The 23,474-nt window shown below is 48.7% G+C and overlaps 1 protein-coding gene across 4 annotated transcripts in view; it reads left to right on the top strand.

The window, feature by feature from the left end:
• FNBP1 (formin binding protein 1) overlaps window positions 1-23,474 on the top strand; it is a 107,404-nt gene that overhangs the window by 37,269 nt on the left and 46,661 nt on the right. For all 4 annotated transcript variants that reach the window (XM_080928205.1, XM_080928207.1, XM_080928206.1 and 1 more), the window contains exons 3-6: window positions 5,806-5,862; window positions 6,672-6,819; window positions 18,281-18,343; window positions 19,094-19,198. In XM_080928205.1, coding sequence (XP_080784331.1) covers window positions 5,806-5,862; window positions 6,672-6,819; window positions 18,281-18,343; window positions 19,094-19,198 — 373 coding nt within the window. The remainder of the gene's footprint in view (window positions 1-5,805; window positions 5,863-6,671; window positions 6,820-18,280; window positions 18,344-19,093; window positions 19,199-23,474) is intronic.

The raw sequence follows: 23,474 nt of genomic DNA, 5'->3' as shown, positions 1-23,474 counted from the left end.
TCCACTGAACCCTCTTGCTGGTCCCATCCAGTCCAGCGTTAGCTTTTCTAGCTAGCTTCTTTAGCCCCAGAATGAAATTCCTTGGCACATTTTTGTTCCTCAAAGGCCGTTGTTCGAAAGGAATGGGACAAGTGTCAGTATTATATTCCCTGTCCTGGCGGGAAGTGCATGCACCTTCCTTACACTTTAAGATTATCTGAGAAATTTTATTTTAAAATTGTTGATAGAGGGCTGGTGGTGTGGGTTAGCTGGGAGAGGGCTTGTCTAAGCCACATGGAGGTCTAAGCACTACATAAACTCGGTTTGGGGTATATCACAGCACCTGGTGGTGGAGGCAGGAGAATCAGCAGTTCAAAGTTATCCTCAGCTGTGGCATCTAGGATGCCACAGGGTCATTGCTTTTGTTCAAATAAGCATCTCAGTGTGAGCTATGAACCATTCTCAGAGGGACACATTTTGTTTACATTGAGTAGCTGGAATACAGAAACCAACCAAGAAAGTATATTTCCTGCTGACTGGTCTAGATTAGTTGTTTCTCAAGCCCTACAAGAGGCTAGGTCTCACTAGCAAATGGCTGCTTCTCAAGTTAGTCCTGATCTATTGCCATTCATGAAAATGAATTACACTGCCTGGCTCAGCACTTGGGAGGCAGGGCCAGGTGGATCTCTGTGAGTTTGAGTCTGACTCCAGGGTGGGAGGAAGAGGCGGGGGGGGGGGGGCGCGGATGGATGGAGGGGTGAGGGGAGAAGGAAGGAGAGAGTGACAGATGGATGGAGGGGGGAGAGGGAAGGGAAGGAGGGAGGGAAGGACAGACAGATGGAGGGGTTGGGGGAGGGAGAGCACAAGCGCTACACCACAGCCTAGTCAGGGGTCTTCCTTTGGGCTTTCTTAGTTTTGTGTCTTTGTTTCTCTTTTGCTCCTGGTGCCTTAGTCCATATGCTGTGGAGGTCTGTCTGTCTGTCTGTCTGTAACTATAGTGGACATGAGAGTGCTCCTTTGTCCTCCTTGGAAGCATCCTTCTCCCCTGGAGACCAGATGACAGTCTCTTGGGTTCTTCCCACCTCCCAGATTTTATCCTTGCTCCTCACGCTGCTGTGTCCAGTGTCCAGTTCCTGTTTCTTTCCCGTCTCAGTCTGCACTCTCTCCTTGCTCAGCTGTGTCTGGCTTTTGCACCTGTGGATGGAGCAACCAGTCACCCCCAGATGTGTCTCTCCAGCTGTTCCTCTCTCCCAGACTCCAGAAACAGCTTACCTAAATGAATAAGGATTTCTAAACAGTGCCTGTCTGCATCCACACCTGCCTGACCCCTGACCTTTCCACCTCTCCTGCGAATATGTGGCCCTCCCCACCTTAGGCCAGGAGCCCCAGGGCTCTCCTCACCAACCTATCAGGACACACCATCCACTCTCTTGTCCATACTGACCCAGGATCCAGATACTTCTTGTTGGCCGCAGGACACCGTTGTCTCTTGCCCCATCATTACCAGCTGAGTCAGCTTGCTGTCCCACTGTCTCCTGGCTTTCTATGAAGCAGCCACATTAGTTCCTTGGCAACTCCCCATTTCCTTCTGATTAAATTTCCAAAGTTCTCCCAAGGGCAGATGCTAAAAAGCCATGTAGGCCTGGGCCTGGGCTCTTCCCTGGTTGTGTGTTTTTCCTTTAAACACGGTTGCTTCGTGGCCTTGGTTGGAAAGTCTGGGGCCAGTCAGAACATTTTCCTTGTGGGCAACTTGGCCTTTTCTGAGTAAATCCCTGCAGGGTGACCGTGCATCCGCGCTATGCTCGGGGGCTGAGCATGCTCTTTAATTATGTTCCTGTCTTGGCACAGTGGCTATCTTGCTCCTTTCTTATTAAATTAGATAAAGCCGGGTGTGTTTATTCAGTGGCCACTCCCGTGGTTTTTGCCCAGAGTCCATTTGTTCATTTCTGAATCTGACATTCACATCTTGTCTGTCTTGGGCTTTTCTGCCCTCCAGGTTTGCAGTTTAAGTTCCCTCTAATGTGAAATACTCTTTGGGTGTGTGTGTGTGTGTGTGTGTGTGTTTTCTTGTGTGTTTTCATTTTTCTCCAGGCTGGGTTTTTCTTCTTGTTGTCTCCCCCTTTCCACTTCTGACAGCGCCTGACAAATCTTTTCAAATTAGGTTTGCTTGACCTGGGGCAGTTTAGTGAGTTGGCTGCGCTCACCTCCTGGTTCCCAGGGCGAGGGGTGGTACGGGGGTGGGGTGGGGTGGGAATGTTGGGGGTTCTGGAGGGGGCAATGGGGACGGAGAGAGGTGATCTTCTGCCTTCTTCACAGCTGTACGATTTGGAGTGCATTGTTCTCTGGGAACAACAGTAAAATGTGAATAGTGAGAATTTCTGCCTTCTAAAGTTGGTGAGCTAGTTTTCTCACCCACCAAATACCAGCATGTTAAACAAGAAAGGGTTTGTCCTGGCTCTGGCTTGCAGTTCTAGGGGACACAGTTCATCATGGTGTCAGGAGCCTAAGGCAGCTGCTTCAGCTGTGAGTGTAGTCAGGAAGCAAAGAGGTAAAGGCTACTCACTTCCTTCTCTTCAGTCCAAGCCCCCAGCCTGTGGGACAGTGCTGACCCAAGCAGGGTATATTCTTCCTCCTCAGCTAAAGCTCTCTGGAAACACCCTCCCAGACGTACCCAGAAGTGTACATCCATGATGATTCTAAATCTAGCCATTTTGCCCATGAGGACTGCTGGTTACAAGGACCAAAGGAAATGAGGCTGGAAGTCTTCTGGCTGACTCCCAGCATGCTCTTTGCACAGTGATGCTAGCAATGTATTATGTGAGTGCCAGTGGCCCTGGAAGTGACTGCCCCTTGTGACCCTCCCATATTTTTATTCCAGTTCTCTCTGGGGCCGACAGGTTGAGTTTGCTCTCCCTGGAGGCTGGACACAGGCTGCCTCTGAGCATCAGCTGGAGAAAAGGCCTGACTTAGGGATTCTAAGCTATTGTCTGTCCTGCAACTCTAGGAGTTTTGGGATGTGGGTAGGGTTATTCAGGAGAGGCATGCTCCCACGGAATCCCTAGGTTTGTGAGGACTTCCCCACGTGTGAAGTTTGAGACCTGAGGCGTAGAGACCACAGACACACTTTGACCAGGTTCTCAGAGTCCACAGATGGGAAGGGACAATGTGGATACTGTCAGGGCAGGTCTCCTGTCCCTGAGTATGTTCTCAGTTCAGTCAGCTTCTGTCTGAACTGACTCGGGGCAGTGGCCTTATTTCCTTTTGCATGGCCAGCCGGGTGGAACCAGCGTCAGTCCTAACATTCTAAGTTACCTCCATCTTCTATCCCTGTTCCCAGAAACACCTTTCCAAGGTGTGTGGACTGAGGTGAGCATCCTTCTTCATGTGTTTATTGTCTGATAATGCAAACTATCCCCCTCTCTCTCTCTCTCTCTCTCTCTCTCTCTCTCTCTGTGTGTGTGTGTGTGTGTGTGTGTGTGTGTGTGTGTGTGTTTCCAGCTGACTTTGAGCTGACTCTATAGTCCAGGCAGACTTTGAACTTAGGATCTACCAGCCTCAGCCTCATAAACATTACAGGACTGTGCTCTGGCCGGATCCCTGGTCACCTCCTATCTGGTGCCTTCCATTTTCTGGGAGAGCACCCCTTCACAGTCTACCCCTGATTCAGACGTCTCATGGTAATTGTTCAGAAAAATAAAAGAACAGATCCAAACATTCCTAGGCTCCACCCTAGATGTTCTGGTTCAGAGCACCTGGAAAAGGGCCCAAGTATCTGCTGTTAAAATCCCCTGTGGGTCATAGGGTTGGCCAGATCTGAGCCAGCAGCCCCAGAAACTCATATTTTCCTCTTCTCTGTTTGTTAGTCTACCCAAAGGGCTGGTTGAGTGTAGAAAACACACTGTGTTCCTCGGCAGATCCGGAAAATCTGAAGGCAGTGTTCTGAGGGATTCCCTGTATGCGTGGTTTCTTTTTTTTTTGTTTGTTTTGTTTGTTTGTTTTGTTTTTTTTTAAGCTTACTATAAAGCCGGAAAGCCTGTCCCCAGAGGTTGGAAAGGGATTATAGAGAAAGAACCTTGGACTTTGGGGATGCTTCAGTGGGTAAGAGTGCCTGTTTGTCGAGCATGAGGATCTGAGTTCAAGCCCATATCACCCATAGAAATAACTGGTCGTGGCCATTTATATCGATAATTCCAGAGCTGCAGGGAGTGGAGACTCTCAAAGGGTATGGGCACTGGCTGGCTGCCAGCCTGGCCTTGGGTTCTGTCGCAAGGAAACAAGGCAGAGAATGGGAGAAGAGGGCTCTTGCTGGCTTCTAGTCTCTGTGTGTGCTTGTGGGGGCTTGGGTATGACTATAGCACACACCACATAATTTCACTCAAGCCTTTGCTAAAACGTGGGGGGCGGAAGCATGGTGGTGCATGCTTTTAATCCCAGCACTCTGGAAGCCAAAGGTGGGGGACATCTCTGTGAGTGTGGGGCCAGCCTGGGCTACGTGGGTAACAGACTATCCCCCATGACAGGTCTTCGATCTTGCTTAGGAATTGAGGGTAAAAATGTGACTTTCATGTCTGTGGTTGCACATGGTGGTACACATCTGTAGTTCCAGCAGTGAGATCTCAGTGGATTCAAGGCCAGCCTGACTACATACTGAATTCTAGGGGAAAAAGGTACCTTTTGTAAGCTGGGCATGATAGCAGAAGCCAGGCACTCGCGGAGGTCAGAGGTCATCCTATGGGAAGCATTCTCTCTTTCTACAGTGTGGGTTCTGGGATCAAAGTTATCTGGCCTAGTGACCAACCTTGATCCGCTGAGTCCTCTTACCAGTCCTCATAAAGCAACATCTGCTGCATCTAGTCAGGCTCAGCTTCCTTCTATTTCGCTTAACATGGACATTGTTTTATGTCCTAGAAGCTAAAAAGGAAACGTGGATTCAATTTTTTTTTTTTTTTTTTTTTTTTGAGACAGAGTTTTTCTGTGTAGCCCTATCCTAGAACTCAATCTGTGGACTAAGCTAGCCTCAAACTCCCAGAGATTCAACAGAAGACTTAAACTGCCACCACCACCTGGCAAAAAAAAAAAAAAAAAAAAAAAATTTAAACCCCAGCTTGAGAATTTTTATGTGAGGTATGAACTGAGGAGTAGAGTTTTTAATTTGTAAGTTACGATTAACAAGAGGAGTGGTTACTGTTTCCCTAAACCTGTCTGGAAGGCAGCCACAGGCTCTTCAGTGTTCCCTGCACCCACACACAGAAGCATCTGTTGCCGACTTCAGCCCTGCCCACCCCACTCTGTCCCCTCCACCTGGCTCTCTGAGAGACTGATGAAGGCTCCTTCAGTATGAAGGGCTTCTCCTCTTTTGCCTCCCCCCCCCCATAAACATAAACAGAAATTTTTGCTTTTTAAATGTGTTCATTAGGTAACTCTGATCTATATGCACACTTCTGTAGGAGAGTAGTCTATGGGTTTATAGTCTGCCATTGGTTGGACTCAATTTTTTTATTATTTATTACCATATATCATATGTATGTGAGGATGTGTACACCACAGGGTGCAGACATCATAGGGTAACTTTGTGAACTCAGTTCTTTTCTTCTACCATGTAGGTCCTGGGGACTCAAACTCAGGCCACCAGGCTTGGCAGCAAGCTGCCTTTACCCTCTGAGCCACCTTGCTGGCCCCACAAACAGGCTTTAATTGTGCAACTCTATGACTTTAAAAAAAAAAAAAAAAAAAAAAAAAAAACTAGTAAGGCGCATGCATCATCTGTCATTCCTGATTCCTCAGTATATTTCCAAATAAGGTGACACATCTTCATTTTCGTCTTAGGAATCTTTCGAAGAAATACCAACCCAAGAAGAACTCGAAGGAAGAAGAGGAGTACAAGTATGTTCACTGCTGGTCGATGTGTAGTGAGCTATGTGTGTAGCTGGTGGTTGTGAAGGGGACGGGAGGGAACTGCGTCCTGCCATATGAGTACTGTCTCACCTTCCTGTCTGTGTCCATGAACCTGGGGGACACAGTGACCCTGAGCCACTGGACCCACTCCAGACGGGCAGTGTGTGGGGTAAACCCTGGACCAGTGGCTTGCAATCCTCCAACGCTGTGACCCTTTCCTACAGTTCCTCATGCTGTGGCGACCCCCAAATGTAAACCCATTTCATTGCTACTTTGTAACTATAATTTTGCTACTGTTACGAATTGTAATGTGAATGTCTGATATGCAGAATCTCTGGTTTGTGACTCCTATAAAGGGGTCATTTGACACCCCCCCCAAGAGGCTGCAACCCTTAAACTGAGAACCACTGCCCTAGAGTCTGGGCTCTCTTCTGTATCATCAGAAGCCCTACTTCCCCTGTTCATCCAGCTAAGAGCCATGCCTGTCTCAGTAGGCAGTGTTGGGTCATTGTGCACAATGGAAGTACCGTCTTTGATTCAGGTCCTGGTGTACTTTGTGGACACGGGCAGAGTTTAGGACCATCTCTGGTCTGAGAATAAACAGAGGCAGAGGCTGCATTTCACAGAGCACCTGTGGCCGTGTCTGGGTTGTAATTAATTCTGAGCTGTTACATAATAAACCGGCAAGATCCTCTGGGAGGCAGATGCAGGGCAGACTGATCTTAATTACTATCTCCTCAGCATGTGAGGATGGAAGTGGGCTTGTCTGAGAAGGAGCCGGTGTGATCTGTCCTCAGGTACACGGCGTGTAAAGCGTTTCTTTCCACCCTGAATGAGATGAATGACTATGCCGGGCAACATGAGGTTATCTCCGAGAACATGACGTCACAGATCACGGTGGACCTGATGCGCTACGTTCAGGAGCTGAAGCAGGAGAGGAAATCGGTAATGCATATTGGGGTGTCCTCCCCCGAGGGATGGACCAAAGACAAGGATGCTCTCCCAGCTGAGAGAACAAGGAGTGGAATGTGGTGGCTCACACCCGTGTTCCTAGCACTGGGAGATCAAGAGGGGGCAGGGCAAAAAGTTTTCTGCCAATTCGATGACCACATGTGCTACACAATGAGTCCCAGGCCTCCAAGGACGTATAGTGAGACCCTGTCCTGACGAACAATGCCCAAAAGGATCCAGATGTGATACCGCACACCTTAAACAGTTGAGCAGTAGAGGAAGCAGATGGATCTCTGAATTCAAGGCTAGCCTGGTCTACATAACAAGTGCCAGACAAACAGGGTCAGGAGAGAGAGTTCATTGGTTAAGGGCACTAGCTGCTCTTGTCAAGGACCCAAGTTCGGTTCCCATCACCCACATGGCTCATAATCATCTCCAGTTCTAAGGGATCCAAGGCCCTCTTCTGACCTCCTTGGGCCCAAAGCATAAATGTGGGATGGATATATGAATGTGGGCAAAATACTCACACATATAAAAATAAATATAAAACAAACTAAATTAGAGCCAGGCAGGGTGGCACACATGGAAGGTGGAAGCCAGCAGGTCAGACATTCAAGGCCAGTGGGTGTGTGGTGGGTACATAGGTGCTGTGTGAGTTCACTTAATACCTGTTGTGATCTGTGTGTAGAGGTCAGAAGGCAACATTCAGGAGTTGGTTTCTTTACCTGCTGAGCCAGCTTGTTGTAGCTGGAGTCTTTTCAGTGGAGATTCTAAATAAAAGCTTCCTTGCTAGTTAGGCTGCTGTTGAATTAGCCAAGTCAGGGATCCATCCATAGCTCCAGGGTGCAGAACTGTGTTTTATTTATTTTGCTTATTTGTTTGTTTGTGTATTGTTTTGTTGTTTTTTTAAGGACAGGGTTGCACTATTTAGCCCTGGCTGTCCTGGAACTCTATCTGTAGACCCTTGGTGGCCTCGAACTCAGAGATTCAGCTGCCCCTACCTGCCTGAGGGCCTGGATTAAAGATTCGAGCCACCACACCCAACAAGGCACTTTATTTTGTGAAACATCTAGGAAGCAGTGAGACAGACCCCTAGGGCTGGGCTGGGGGGGGGGGGGGGGACGTTACTCCCTATTATAAAGATAAAATCCGTACACGGAATCTGGACACAGCACAGGCCTGCTGCCCTGGGCTTGCCTTGATCTTTGCAAAGGTTTCTCTTCCTTTTTTAGGGCTCCCAGTTCTGATCCTTCTCTGAGCTCAGGGCTTAGCATTTTAGTCAGCTCCCCAAACAGAAACTGCTCTCACCTTTTTAACAAATACCTATTCTGTTCCGTGAGTGAGTCAGAAGATGGACAGCCCATCAGAGACACACCCCTCCCATCCCTCTCTTCTAGCTGTGTGGCCTGTGGCTAGGTTCACTGGCCTCAGGACCTTTGTTCAGGTTTCCTCCCTGAGAAAGCCTTTTGCTAGGCCTTCTTCCAACGGACTTTCTCATCTGCTGCACTGAAAATGCCTCTCCCTTTTGGCCTTTTCTTGCTTTGCAATGTTTTGGGTTATTTTTGCAACAGGGCTTTTCTGTGTGTGTAGCCCTGGGTGTCCTGGAACTCACTATGTAGACCAAGCTGGTCTTGAACTCAGATCCGCCTGCCATGCCAGCACTCTTAACCTCCGAGCCATCTCCCTAATTCCTTATATTATCCTTTCCGCACTGTGCTTAACCGTGTCTAGATTCTGGGGAAGTTGGAGAAGCACTAGAGACAGAACCAGGACTGTGTGCACGCTAATCACACGCCCCACCCACCCCGCCCCACAGCAACAGGAGGTGTTGTGTAGAGTAGCTTGCTTGCTGGTTTTTCTTGTACCTTGCATGAAGATGTCTGCTCCTCCAGGACAGGGATGTCCTTGCCGACCTCATCAGGCACGCAGAAAGTAGGCATGCTGGAAGTTATGGGAGAAAGGAATGGTAATAGCTGGGAAATAGTAGATGAGCCAGGGCTGAGAGTGCAGCCCGTTGGTGAGCACTTTTCAAGAGTTCACCAGGAAGGGACCAGAGGTGAGGCTCAGTGCTGCAGGCCTGCCTCTCCTGTACAGAGCACTGTGGTCCATCCCCAGCAAGTGTGTGTGTGAGTGTGTGTGAGTGTGTGTGTGTGTATGTGTGTGTGAGAGTGTGTGAGAGAAGTGTGTTTGTGCATGTGTGAATGTGTGTGCGTGTGTATATGTATGAGTGTGTGTGTGAGTGTATGTGAGTCTGTTTGTGCATGTGTGTGCATGTGTATGTGTGTGTAGACATGCCTGTCATGTACAGAGAGCACTGTGATCCACCCCCAGCATATGTGTGTGTGTGTGTGTGTGTGTGTGTGTGCATGTGTGCATGTATGAGTGTGTAAGAGTGTTTTACCTACCTGTGCCCGGTGCCCAGTGAGGTCAAAAGAGAGTATGGGATCCCTTGGAACAGAAGTCACAGACTGAGCCACCGTGTGGTTTCTGGGAAGTGAACTCAGCTCCTCTGCAAGAGCAGCCAGCGTTCCTAACCACTGAGCCACCCTTTCGTTTTAAGGAGTGTTACTCACCAGTAAGCAGTGCAGGTCTGGCAGTCAGAGGTTCTGTTAGCAGGATCTGCAAACACCACTCTATTTGTTGAAGCACTCTGCAATTAAATTGGACTGGCACTTAAGAGCATTGTGAAATCTCTAGACATAATGGAAAAAATATGAGCAAATACGTATTTGTGGAATTTTCTTATGTGGCCTTGTGAAGCCATCTCTTTTTTCCTATATCATAGCTACCATTATTTTAAAGGAATGTGTAGTTCAGTGTGGTAACACAGGCCCTTAATCCCAGCATTTGGGAGCTGAGGCAGGAGGATTACAAATTAGAGGATAGAACCAACTAACTGGCAAGACACTACCTCAAAAAAAAATTCTGTGTGTGGGGGGAGTGTAAATGTGAGCATGTGTGTGCATGAAAGTATGTGTGAGCATTTGTGAATGCGTGTTGTGAGCATGTGTGTGTGTGTGTCTGAGCTTATGTGAGTGTGTGTAAGTGTGTGTGAGTGTATGTGGATATGTGTGAATGTGTGTGTGAGTGAGCTTTGTGAGAATGTGTGTGTGTGCATGTTTGATCTTATATGAGTGTGTGTGTGTGTGTGTGTGTGTGAGTGTATGTAGGTATGTGTGAATGTGTGTTGTGAGCATGTGTAAGTGTGTGTGAGTGAGCATGTGTGCGTGAGAATGTGAGCATTGTGAGAATTTGTGTGTGTGTATGTGTGTGAGAGAGTTCGATGGTTCTGTTGGACAGATCTTGGCCCTCAAATCTGATGACAATGACTCTTGTCTGGTCCCCAAGATTCACACTGTAGAAGCAGAGAGCCGATTCCTGCAAGTTTTCCTCTGACCTCAATACACAGGCTGCTTTTATACACACATAGATACAATAAAATTTAAATTTAAAGTTTACAAAAAGGCCAGTGGGGTAGAGCCTACTTAAGAGGTAGAGGCAAGAAGATCCTGGACTCAAGATCTTCCTCAGCTACACAGTGAGTTCGTGGCCAGCTTGGGCTGCAAGAGATTCTGGCTCAAAACAGACTGAGTGACGGAGCATGCCTTTAAGGCCCAGCACTTCGGAGACAGAGGCAGGTGGATTTCTGTGAGTTTGAGGCCAGTCTGGTCTACAAAGCAAGTTTCGAGACATCCAGTACTACACAATGAGGTCCTGTCTCAAAACAACAACAACAAAATCACTGACAAAACCAAAAGCTTTCAGGACTGTCCTGTGGGTGTTTCAACACACTGACCGTCAGGGAGATTGGTAGCCCTGTTCCCACTCCTCGGGATAGCGGTAGCTGACATTTGCTAGGACTTCAGGTTAACCTTCCCCGTAGGAGGTCTGGCAAGGTGCCCACTGCTCAGGACCCTGGAGCACAAGGAGGTGGTTTGGGTCTATTGGGTCATACGTGGTCTGACTGTGGGTGACACACAAGCCACCTGGACCTCAGGGCTAAGCGTGGCTACACACATGCTTTTATTTTGTTGTTGGTTTTTTAGTTTACCCACAAGGCCAGTGATTGTAAGGGATCCAAGCCTCTGCTTCTACTCCAGGCTTTCCTGTCTTTCCTTAGTGGTGCTGGCCAGAGGATCTCATTTCTGGGTTTCTGCTGAGGTCACATCAAAGTTCCACAGACACCTCAGTCTGTCTTAGAAACTGGATAGTGCTGGTCCGAGGAGTCTGTTTTCTTCTCCCTGTCTTACGGAGGTTCCAGGGCTTGAACTCAGGTCAGCAGGTTTACTCGCTGGCTGAGCCTTCTCCCTGCACTTTAAATCCTCTATTCCCCATTTAATGGAATTGTTTTCTGCCCGTCCTCTGGAAAATGGATTGTTTTCATAATCAGATAGTTATCAGATAACTAGACATTCATTCGTAGATTAATTTACAGCTCGGGACTCAAAGCCAGACCTTTGAACAAGTTACACAATTATTCTGAGCTCTATGTTCGGCTGTTGGATTCTTGTTTAAGCGCTTTTTATTGTTGTGTTGATCTGTAGGCTTACTGGTTTTAATGGGTTTAGTTAGCTTGTGTGAAAAGTGAGATAACCTTCCCACCGTCCAACCCCCATCCCCACTGAATCCCCAGAAGTGAGACAAGCTTAAAGCTTGTCTGGTGTGTGGCCTGAGGTCAACCTCTACTCATTTACTAGATTAACGGTCTCCTGCAGTTACCAATCAGTTCCCGAGTGTCTCTCCAAACCGCATCGCTGAGACCTGGACTGGCTTGCCTGAGGTCCGGGTTGCTGAGGAGGTGACAGCAGCGATGACGTTTGTACAGTGAAGGGACTCACTGGAGTTTTAGAGGCTGGCAGAGCTCCGCTTTTGTACCCACCTGGGGTCCATTGTAGTGAAACCCCACTTACCTCAGAGGCAGAGTTTCTAGAGACTGAGGAGCCCAGACGGTCTTGCCAGCCCGTGCAGAGCAGAGCGCCAGGCACACGTCTCTCTGCAGCCAGATAATCTGCTCCACTGGTCACCAGGCACTGAGCTTTGCTTTTCACCAGGAACTAACCAGGAAGTTGTAGAGGAAGCAACTGCCCATGCTGAAGCTTTCCCAGGCCTCCGCATTCACCTGCTGATGGGTTGGTTTGGTCTGAGATAAGGTCTTGTACAGTCCGGGCTGGCTGTGAAGTCACTAGCCAGACGTACTAGAGGTACGCCTGATCTTCCTGCCTGTGCGCCCGAGAGCCGGGATGGTGAGCTGGTGAGCGTGCACTGGCTCCCCCATCTATAGGGTGCTGGGGATGGAATCCAGGCCCACTGAGCCACTGCCAGGACACGGACCAAAGAAGTTTAAGCATCATTGTTCATGGGGTAACAGCCTTCCCTCCTTGACAATAGAGTGTTTCCATTTTCTTTTTGACTTCATGTGCTGGAAAGACAACCAGGACTTCCCTCCTGACTCTCTCTCCCTCCTCTCCCCCTTCCTCCCTCGCTCTCCCTTCTTCCCCTCTCTCCCTCACTGACAATACTAAGGATTGAACCTAGGACCTCGAGCATACTGGCCAAGTGCTCTACTGAGCTAGAGCCCCACCCTCCATCTCTTGTCTGCTCAGTCCTGGTGGGCCAGTAGCTGTCCTGAGCTCAGATTTTCTCCATTCACCGTCCCTGTCGCCCAGAACCCCGGGTGTCATCATCATCTGTCACCTAGAGGATGGCACCGTGCTTCCATGCTAGCCCAGGAGTCCTGAACCAACTGTCTAGCTCAGTGTCTCAGTGACTGCCAGGCCCGCCCCACCCCCGCTCGCTCCTGGTCCACACTCATCTGCCTGTCTTCCCCGTAAGGCCGATCCAAGAGTGCCGCTTCCTTCTGACCGTTGTGCTCACCTGACTGTGGCGAGCATCCAAGGCCAAGGCGCAATCTCCTTCTCTTTCCCCTCCCTGGGTCTCAGAGTGTGTGTGCAAGTGTTTGTATGTGTGTGAAGTGTGTGAAGCAGACGTGTGGCCACAAATGTTGTTTTCCCTGTCGGGCTTAGGTGTGATGCAGAACACTGGGTGGGTGTGATCAGTTTCCACACGGGGTCTTCACACCGAATCACATCAGCCCACACCATATGGATTTACACTCAGATTCCAAAGGGGGCCAGGGCTGCGCACACTTGCTCTTCCAGCCCTGGTGGGGTTGAGGCTCAGGGGTGGAGGGTTCAAGGCCAGCTAGACTGTACCAGGAGACCCTGAGTTGGGGTTGCCGGTGGTGGCATCCCAGCCCACAGGACAGCGCCCCACCACACATGCTGACTGGGGGCTCCTTCTTTCTTTGCCCTTTTAAAGTCTCTGTGTCTTTTGTTTCCATCTGTGGAAACTGAGCTGTGTTTAAAATTCCAGAGGGGTGACTGCTCCCCGTACAGGGAGCGTTCCTGTAACTTTCCTGTTTTGTGTTTGAAGCGGCTGTTTCCACAACAGTGTTCAGTTTTGCCTTCTTAACCGTTGGTGAGTAGGTGAGTTGGCCACACTGACTCCTTGCACAGAGTGTGATAAGCATGTGTCACCTGCAGGACAGTAGTCGCCGAAGGAGCTGCCGTCTCTGATCTCTTGTTGTTTTAAGACTGTCTTTGCATGAATGGCTGGCTGGCCTGGGACCGACTCTCTTTGTAGGTGGCCAAGTTGGCCTCTAACTTAGCCATCTCCTGACTCTCAGCCCCTGCCCACCCCATCTCACCCCACCCCAGAATGTCAGGATTTCAGCCTCCTGACACAAGGTCCAGCTCTGCCCCACCCCTGAAACAAAGTCTTGCTATGTAGCCCTGGCTATCCACCTTGTTCTGTAGACCAGGCTGGCCTCAAATTCAAAGATCTGACTGCCTCTGCCTCTGGAGTGATGAGTGACACTGCCAAATTCAGGCTTTTCATTCTCTCTGTCCTTCCTTCCTCTCTCCCCTCCTCCCTTCCTTCCTCTCTTCCGATCTTGTACTTGAGGTGACAGAGGTCAATGCTGGGATCTTTCCTTTGCTCATCACCTCGTTCTCTGAGACAGGATTCCTCACTGGTCGCTGAATTTGGAGCTTGAAGATTTGGCCGGGCTGGCTGGCCAGTGAACCCCAGGGCTCCTCCTGCCGGCCTCCCGCCTGCTAGGATCGCTGCAGTACTGTGCTCAGCTTCCTCTGTGTTGCCGGGGATCTGAGCTCAGGTCCTCACGCTCTCACACAGGCAAGTGCCCTGTCAACTGAGCTACAGTTCTCTGAAGGAAGGTCTCCCGAGAGCTGGATGCAGTAACGCCTTTACTTCCGGCAGAGGCAGAGGCAGGCGGATCTCTGTGAGTTCCAGGCCAGCCTGGTCTACAGAGTTATAGAACAGCCAGAGCTATGGAGGGCCCCACCCTGTAGCAAACAAAACAAAAAACCTGAAATGAAAATAAAAACAAGTCCTTGGAGCTGACCTCAGATTCCTCTTTGCTTTTCTTTGCTCTTTTTTTCTTTTTCTCTTTAAACGTCTATTCTTGTGTTTTTAAAAGAGAACCAAAGCTTCTTATTACAGAAAGTAGCATTCCTCTGGGTCCCCAGAGATGGCATTTCCTGTCCCTTTTCTGACAGGAGAGAAGAGCACTGGTGACTTCATCCTGGGCTTCCAAAGCAGCCCTTATAGCTTTGTCCTGGGAACAATCCCTCTTTATTCAGAGCGGTGTGAGCAGGGTTCTCCAACACACTTCACTCACTGTCCCGGGAAGAAGCGCCCTGCCATTGTTTGTCCGTAAACAACAAATGCATCTGGCAAATCTGCTTTATTTGTTTAAGCTTTCTAACTGTTCAAGCCACTGTTTTCCCTCCAAGGAGCCAGCTGGAGCTGGTGACCTCTTCCCGGGGTCAGTCATGCGCAGAGGAATGGGGGGGGCTCTGTGGGGGAAGAGGGGTTACACCCACAGAAGAAAGGCTGGAGGGAACCATCACCTCCTGCTCAGTGTTCGGGTATTGTTCATGATGGGCAGTGTATCTCTGAGGTGTCTTTATGGAAGACAACCGTGGAAGGTGCACAGCAAATGTGGATGCTTCCCACACGCTTACATAACGGACAGCCAGAGAACTTCCTCTCTGAGTTTTTCCTCAGAATTACCCAAAACATGAATTTTTTAAAGATGTATTTATTTATTGAGACAGGGTCTCACTGTGTAGCTCAGACTAACCTGAAACTCACAGAGATCCATCCTAACTGCCCCCCCTCCCCGCCCAGGACGTCCCTTCCCCTTCTTCCTGGCCTCCACTCCTTCCTTTTTACAAGCTGTGCACAGCTTCCTGTCCATTCTCCCTTGCAGGGTTCTTCACGCCCTGTAATCCGCTGGGTTCTCCCTTAGCCTTGCCCCTGGCTCCTTCAGTCTGAGCCTGAGGCTCTGTCCTCCCCCCTCCCCTGCCCTGTGTCCCTTAGGAGATTAAAAAGTGAAGGCTGGAGGGACAAGACCTTTGAGGCTGTAGAGACCAAAAACTGAAGGACTGGGGCTGAAGCGATGGCTTCCCAGTTAAAAGCATCTGCACAGGTCCCCGATTTGGTTCCTAATATCCACATGAAAGAGCACAGCTATTTATAACTCCGGTCTAGGGGATCCCAAGCCTTCTTCTGACCTCCTCAGCACCAAGCACACTCAGGATCACAAAATACATGTACTCAAAACTCTTGGACATATAAAATTAAAAAACAAAGTAAAAGAAACCTTAATCTTTAAAACAAAACAACAACAACAAAAAACCAGGATGTTCAAAGTTGAACTTCGTAGGGACTCAAGCAGTGACCTCCGGAAAGACAAGAACTTGTCCCTTTATAAAATATCATTGTTCTGGCAAAAGGCTGGTCTTGTCCCCTCCCCCAGCCTTCCCCAGCATTTGGTTGTCCCCAGATTCTGCTGAGTTAAAGGTCTAAAGAAGGAGGTTCAAAGAAAGATTTTTGCAGAAGGACATTAGGGACCTGGGACTTCCTGTGAGTCACTCTACCACCCACCCAGTCTTACCTTGACAGTCAGGAAGCAAGTATCTGGTCAGCCTGGATAACAAGGGAAGGTTTATCTAAAGGAGTATGTAGGGGCTAAGGAGATGGCTCAGTGGGTTAACTATTTGCTTTATAGACACAACCTGTGTTTGAATTCCTAGCACCCATAAAACCCCAGTGTGGTGGTGCACGCCTGTAACCCAGTGAGGAGAAGCAGAGTTGGGCACACCCCAGGAGGTTACCTGCCAGTCTAGCAGAACCAATGAGCTCTAGGTTCAGTGAGAGATTTCCCCAAAATGGGGGGGGGGAGTATGATGGAGGAAGCCACTGACCTTTGACCTCTGGCCTCCACAGGTGCATATGCACACAGAAGGGCATTTACCAGGACAACCAGGGTGGAGATTGCTCCTGCCCCTTGTCCTCCAAGTCAAAGGTGAACCCCCGAAGGGCTCAGAGTTTACTGTATCCTTGGTCAAGCCTCCCTAACTCGGCAACTTCGGGCAGCAAATCTAATCAAACCCAGAGGGCAGAGCCCTTTACCCCAGCAGAGGTACTGTGGCCTCTGTTATTGCAGAAAAGGTCTACTGATCCCATTAGTGATGTTGGAAGTGTCTTGAAGGGAAATGGTAGTTTTAGGGAGACTTTATTTATTGGGCATGCGTGTTGCGGTATTCAGTTGGAGGTCAGAGGACGGCTCTGCGGATTTGGTTTCTTCTTCTGCCTGGAGGGACTCTGCTAAGTTCTCTTTATGTCAGGATTCGTGTGCACAGGGAAAGCACATGGTTGGAGGTCAGAGGTCAGCTTTGGGATGCTGGTTCCCCCCTTTCACCATGTGGGACCCCAGATGGAACGCTGGGTGTTTGTCTTGGCATCAAGCATTTTTATCCACTGAGCTATCTCAAAGACCTGGGCTTCTGTTAACTCATGTCTGATTCTCACCTCCCAGTGGCTTGACTAATCAGAAGACACTGATGGTGTCTGCTGGTGGGACTAGCATTAGAGTGCTTAGGGTTCTCCCACCTGCAGCGTCACCAGGCAACAACCTCCAATCCGGAGCCTTCCTTTCACATCATCCAAATTCAGACTTACCCACAGTGTCTGTTCAGTCAGACCCTGAGCTATCAGTTTCTTTCTCCCAGCAACTTGCCCTGACCTGGCTCTCTGGGGTCCTTGGAAATTAACAGTAGTCACATGTCTGCCATGAGGCCTTTCTGTTTTAAGAGATTCTAGAGCTAGTGAGATGGCCCAACTGATAAAGTTCAATCCACACATTGGAAAGAGAGAACCAACTTAAGCAAGTTATGTTCTGGCCTCCACAGGAGCTGTTGCATCCACAGCCCCCCACTCATATCATACGTGAACCCAAACACAGTAACAATTCAACATTTTAAAGGTTCTAAGATGGCAATTTCTATTTACAGAAAGCCCACAGCTGTTTGTACCATCAACATTTGTATGATCCCTGAACTAAGAACAAAGCAAATATCCACCAATATCAGTGAGCAGCTACATAAATGTGGCACGTCTGTTCAGTGGAATATTATTCAGCCAGAAAAAAAGAATTAGCGGGCAGATACATACCACCATAGGATCACGTACATACCATACATGTGAACAGGAAAAAAAATAAAGCCAGGAGAAGCTGGGGGGACAGTACAATTTTTCACTTGTGGGAGGTGAAATATAACATGTTAATTCACAAGTGCTCAAAAGATGAACGCAGTGATTGCTGTATGCTTTTCTTTTAAGATGGGAATCGGCAGGCCTCAAGTATCCTCCTGCCTTTGCCTTCCAATAGCTGAGATTAAAGGTGTGTGCTGCATCTCCTGGTGTGAAGGCAGTCTCAGTAACCCATGTCTGTTGTTTTTGCAAGCAACAGACAGTTTTACATTCAATATTGCTGTGTCTGAAACTTGAGAAGGAACTCTTCAACCTGTCTTATTTTCATTTCCCCATCTCTTGTTTATTATGTAAGTTCTGGTTGTTGTTTGAGATGGGGACCTCGCTTGGGTTTGGAGTCTGGCTTGAACTTCTGGAAAACCCCCTGGATGACCAGCATGAACTCTTAACATTTCTTTGGACCGCACAGACTAGAAGTTCAATGTTTGCTTATTCATTTTGCAGGGCCTCACACATACTAAGCAGACATATTTCCACCGAGTTGCACCTCCAGCCCAGATGATGCCTAAAGGGTACTTAAGGGGCTGGAGAGATGGCTCCGCAGTTAAAAACATTAGCTGCTCTTGCAAAAGACCTGAATTTGGTTCCCAGCATCTTTAGCCCCAGGGGATCTGATACCCTCTTCTGGCCTCCACAGGCACTGCATAAACATGATACACACACACACACACACACACACACACACACACACAGAAAACACACATATAAAAAAACAAATCGTTAAAGCCACTTAATCGTTAATTGAGTGGAAGGTTTTTCCTCCTGTGTTAGTATGAGGAGGGAGATGCTGACCCCTGCTCTGTTTTCTGCTTCACAGAACTTCCATGATGGACGGAAGGCTCAGCAGCACATAGAGACGTGCTGGAAGCAGCTTGAGTCGGTAAGTGGGTAGCCAGAAGCCAGCAGCTAAACCAGTGTCTCCCCAGACCAGCTCATTTCAATCTGAATCTGGTGTGAATGGCTCATTAAGAAAAAAAAAAAAAGGAGGCTTCTCTAAGGAGGCTTCTCTCTAGATTTTTCTCATTTGTATTTCATTTAATTTGCACTGGGGAGGCAGAGACAGGAGGATCTCAGGGGCTCTTGGTCCAGCCAGGAAGTTTAGCATATCAGCAATCTCCAGGCTTAGTGAGACACTGTATCTCAGAAAGCAAGGTGGACGGGCTACAGAGATAACAACTCAACTATCTGAAGCACCTGATATTCACGCAGAGGACCTGGTGTAGTATCCAGTGCCGGAGCTGAGTGTCTCACAACTACCTCTAATTTAAGTTTCTGGTTCTGAAGCTACCTACACTACACTATCAAAATGAAAAGCAATTTTATTTATTTATTTAAAACAGTGTAGAGAGTGATTGAGAAAGACACCCGGTGTTGACCTCTGACCTCTTCATGTGCAAGCAACAGGTGCACACACTCATTCAAAAGTGTTCCAGTAGAGGCAGGTAATTCCTGTGCAGAGAACAGAGAGGGGTTACTCCAGTGTAGACCAGTGCTCACTTAGGTCACTTCTGCAATGATGAAGCATGAGGTCTGGGTTCCTGGGAAAATGGCAGTGGGGTCTCTCTAGAGGTGGTGGTGAGGTGGCAGGGTGGGTGGGTGACCAGCAGGCTTGGCTGTGCTCTGTCTACAGAGTAAGAGGAGATTTGAGCGGGACTGCAAAGAGGCCGACCGTGCACAGCAGTACTTCGAGAAGATGGATGCTGACATCAATGTGACCAAGGCGGATGTGGAAAAGGTGAGGGGTCCAAGTCTCGCCTACCTGGAGCGTGCTTCCTGCACAGCCACCAAAGGCCTGGCCTTAGCTTCCTCTTTCAGACATAACCACAAGAGGGTACCTGACGGGAGGAAGGGTTTCATTTTATGTCATCACCCTGGGGCCAGGGTTGAGGTGATAATGCTTAGTCACCGAGTATAATGGGAGACCTGGACTCCTCACTACAGGCGTGGTTCAGGAGGCCACGTTCTTCCTTAATGGCTTGTCGAAGACAGAGTTCCATGTCTAAGCAGCTGAAGCAGCCATCTCTGCCCATGAGGGAGAGTCTGGCAGCTCAACATCATCAGAAAGGCTGGTCCCTCTGCCCAGCTGTGTCGTGGGTTCATTCAGGCTGACACCCAGGAGGCTGGGGTGAGAAGGGCATTTGGAAGTCTTCGAGAGCTTTCCTCTCCGATGGCTCAGACATGAAGTGCTCCCTTGTCTTCCCGGGACCAGTGTCTGCAGATTTTCCCTAGAAGCTCCATTTTCTTTTTATGAAAGTCATCAAGATAAAGTAAACACAATTATGCCATTAAATAGTGGCATTCATTCATGATGCCCAGGGCCGTTTGGGCACCACAGTCTGAGCTTTTCTCTGGTTTCTCATGGTGCCACTCAGTTCTGCCAGATGAGTCCAAAATGCCTGGAGTGGGGTGATGTCTCAGTTGGAAGGGTGTGTGTGTGTGTGTGTGTGTTTAATTAGTTAGCACCCTAAAATGTAAATTCTTGACATCATGAGAGTAGATTTTACTTTACCAAAAGTCATTCATTTCTCAAGTGACCATAAATTTCTACTAAGAAGGAACTTAAAGTGTTGCTTTTTTTTTTTTTAATTGCAATTATTTATTTATGTGTGACTTTGTGATTAGTAGCAAGCATGTGGCCTGGGCAGAGGTAACTTTACCGAGGGGGTGCCACCCCGTGGGGTCCAGGAATCACGAAGTTTGACGGCAGACAGCCCCCCTTCAGACTTTGGAAGTGGTGCTTTCCAGCCTGTGATCTGAGCACTGGGAGAAGAAACAGGAAGGTGATGGAGGTCATCTTGGGCTACACAGTGTCCTGAACCCATTCTAGGACATATGAGACTCCATCTCCAAAAGCTGAAAAATTCTAGATGGGAGAGATGGCTCAGTGGTCGAGGCAGTGCCTCCTCTTCCAGGGAACCTAGGCAGGAGTCCCAGCACCCATCAGCACTGTTTGTGAGACCTTAATTCTAGATGTCTAGAATGTGGGTTCCCTATCGCTATCAGAGCCTCCCGAGGAGACCCTGTTCTGGCTTCCTGGCAGCAGCCCTGCTGGCGGCGGCCTCCCACTTTCTCTATCTTCGTACCTTGTATTTATTTTTCTTATCTTCTTCCACAGTCTGACCTCCTTGTACAGAGAGCAGTCGTCTCTGTGGCTTTCTTTATCTTCTTCTTGATTGTGGAGAATGCTCCAGCGGTTTTTCCTCTTAGGTTGTAAGCCTCTAATCCAAGCACGTGGGAGGTGGAGTCAGGAGGACTGAGGTTCAAGGCCAACTAAGACTACAGGAGACCTTGGCTGAAACAAAAAGAAAAGAAAGGGAAGGGAAGGAAGGGAAGAAGAAGTCAAAGACTGATTTTAGTGTATTTTTTATTATTAAAGAAATCGTTGTTTTTTTATGGTTTGCCAAAATATTCTTATTTTCCTTTGTGTGTGGGCATTTGCCTGAATGTATGTCTGTGCACCACGTTATGCACAGAGCCTGCAGAGACCAGAAGAGGGTGTCAGATCCCTCGGAGCTGGAGTCACACAGGTGGCATAGACCCTGAGGAATGCAGATCCCCCAAAGAGAAAGCGGCTCCTAGCCACTGAGCCATCTGTCCAGTCTCCACTGAGTGTTTTATTCTCGGCTCCTCGTTTGATCCTGGTGGGTTTTTATTTTCACGGAAGCTTCCTGTCCTCCACCAAGTCCCTGGATCTGCCTGCCTCCACCCCCTGCTCCCGTGGGTGTGGTTGTTCAGCTTTGTTTGCTTGGTTTTTTGTTTTTAGTGCTGAGAATACAAACTCTGGTCTCAGGCTGGTACTTCAGACTCTACTGACTGAGCCGTCCCATCCCCGCCCCCTTCGTAGGGAGGTTTGGTGAGATGCTACCTTAATTACTTGCATATTTCGATGATTTATCTTTCCTGACCGTGAACCATCCTTTTGGTTCTTGCTGTTGTTTTTCCTGAAAGTACCATAGCTGACCTCCCCAGGAATGTGCGCATCCTAATTTGGAAGCCACGGATATCAGACCACAAGCCTTGGTGTCCAAACACTGAATATTTTAAGTCCTTTTGCTTTGAAGGTGACCTAAAATCTGCCATCCACCGCAGGCCACGTGGAGACATGATGTCAGCTTTTCTCATTGAACTCCCTGTTGTTATCTTTGTTTCTTGAAACAGGTTTTCCCTACAGAGGCTAAGCTGGCTACCCTCCTGCCCACCCCCATGCTGAAATTTCAGGGGTGCATGGCCACACCTTGCTTTCCATTGCTACTTGTGAGTGTCTTTGACTCTATATAGATGTCTCTCTCTCTCCCTTTCCACAGATTCAGTGGCCTGATTGTGTTTGACTCAGCTTTCCTTCCTGATCCTAGCAGCTAGTACTACAGATTGTAGAACACTGTAATGTGTCTCCCAGGATACACTGGTGTGAACTCTAGATAGTGCCCAGGGGATGTGTAGGTAGTGTACGTATGTCTGGGTCTAGGTATGGGCTGAATCTCCTTTTCTTTCTGAAGATGTCACTGTCCCTCTTACTGGCCACAGTACTGTGTTCAAACTTCCTGCATAAACAGTCCCCTCCCACATTATGACAGTTTTACCTGTGGCCTTGACCTGGTCCCCTCTCTGGGCAGGAGTGTGTATTTGGATGTTACCTGGATACTATGTTCCTCAGAAGTCTAGTGATGAAGGACACACAGCTTGGAGGTTGTCCTTTGGCCTTTCCTTTGGCGCAGCTGTCAGAGACTCTGGGCTCACCAGCCTTGGGAGGTTGAGTTGCTTAATCTATGTTAGAATCTAAATATGCTGCAATAGATTTTTTGGTTGTAGTAAAAGCAGATCTTAGCCTTTCCCCGACACAAGCCCTCAAGCTTCCTTTTGGGGCTGGGGACTTGGCTCAGTGGGCCAAGCGCTTGCTCTGGATACTGAAGTAAAAACCAGGCATGGCAGTGCATACCTGAACCCCAGCACTTGGGAAGCAGAGCCCAGTGGCTCCCAGGAGCTGACCAGCCAGTTGAGCTGAGATGACCACATCATGTGCGGGCAACTCTGTAAACTTATGAAACCACTAAACAAAATAGGGGCCAGCTCCCTTAGGCTTTGAGATAGGAGGTTTCAGTATTTGTTTTAGAGGTCTGGTTTTGTATTTTACATTTTGAGACAGGGTCCATCTGAAGACCAGGCTAGCTCTAGCAGGTACCAGGACCACAGCTTAGTCCATGCCAAGCATGGCACTCGGGGCCCTATACATGCCAGGCAAGCAAGCAACACACCAGCAGGGCTACATACCCAGGCCTGTGTCACATTTTTCAGAAAATCTAGCAGGTTGACAGGATCTCTGACATTCGAACTGTTTGAATCCATCTTTGGCCCCTTTGTCCTTTACTGCTGGTGAGGTGTGGCTGTCACAGGTGTGGCCTTAAAGGGACTTGTCCTCCCTCCATGGCCTCCCCATGCTCAGTAAGCAGTGGGTTTTCCCCGTAGAAGACTCTGGAATGACTTTCAAGTGGCAAAAGCTGTGATGTCAGGGTCACCCTGGCACTGCTTAGAATCAGACCACACTGGATAAGCACAACAGGGCCGTCCTGGCATTCCCACCTTGCCATGAACGCCAGCCTAGTAGAGGTCGGCAGGGGAAGGTCATTAAAACAAACAGCCTGTAACAGAGTGTCCATCCAGGCCTGGTGGATAACCCGGACCTGTCACGTGACTGCTGTATTTAGTTTATGAATGTGAGTGCACTGTTGCTATCTTCAGACACACCAGAAGAGGGCATCAGACCCTGTTACTGATGGTTGTGAGCCACCATGTGGTTGCTGGGAATTGAACTCAGGGCCTCTGGAAGAGCAGACAGTGCTCTTGAATGCTGAGCCATCTCTTCAGCCCCTCTTCTGTAATTTCTACAGCAAGACTGTCTAATAAAAACTATAGTCAGTGGCTACAGGCAGCTGCAGAAGTAAAAGATGGCTGGCCTGGTTTGTAGAGTGAGTTCTAAGACAGCCAGGGCTGCACCGAGAAACCCTGTCTGGGAG

This window comes from Micromys minutus (genome assembly GCF_963924665.1).
Source record: "Micromys minutus genome assembly, chromosome: 13".
Taxonomy (NCBI): Eukaryota; Metazoa; Chordata; class Mammalia; order Rodentia; family Muridae; genus Micromys; species Micromys minutus.
Note: the sequence above shows the minus strand (reverse complement) of the source record. Positions and strands in the feature narration are given on the sequence as shown.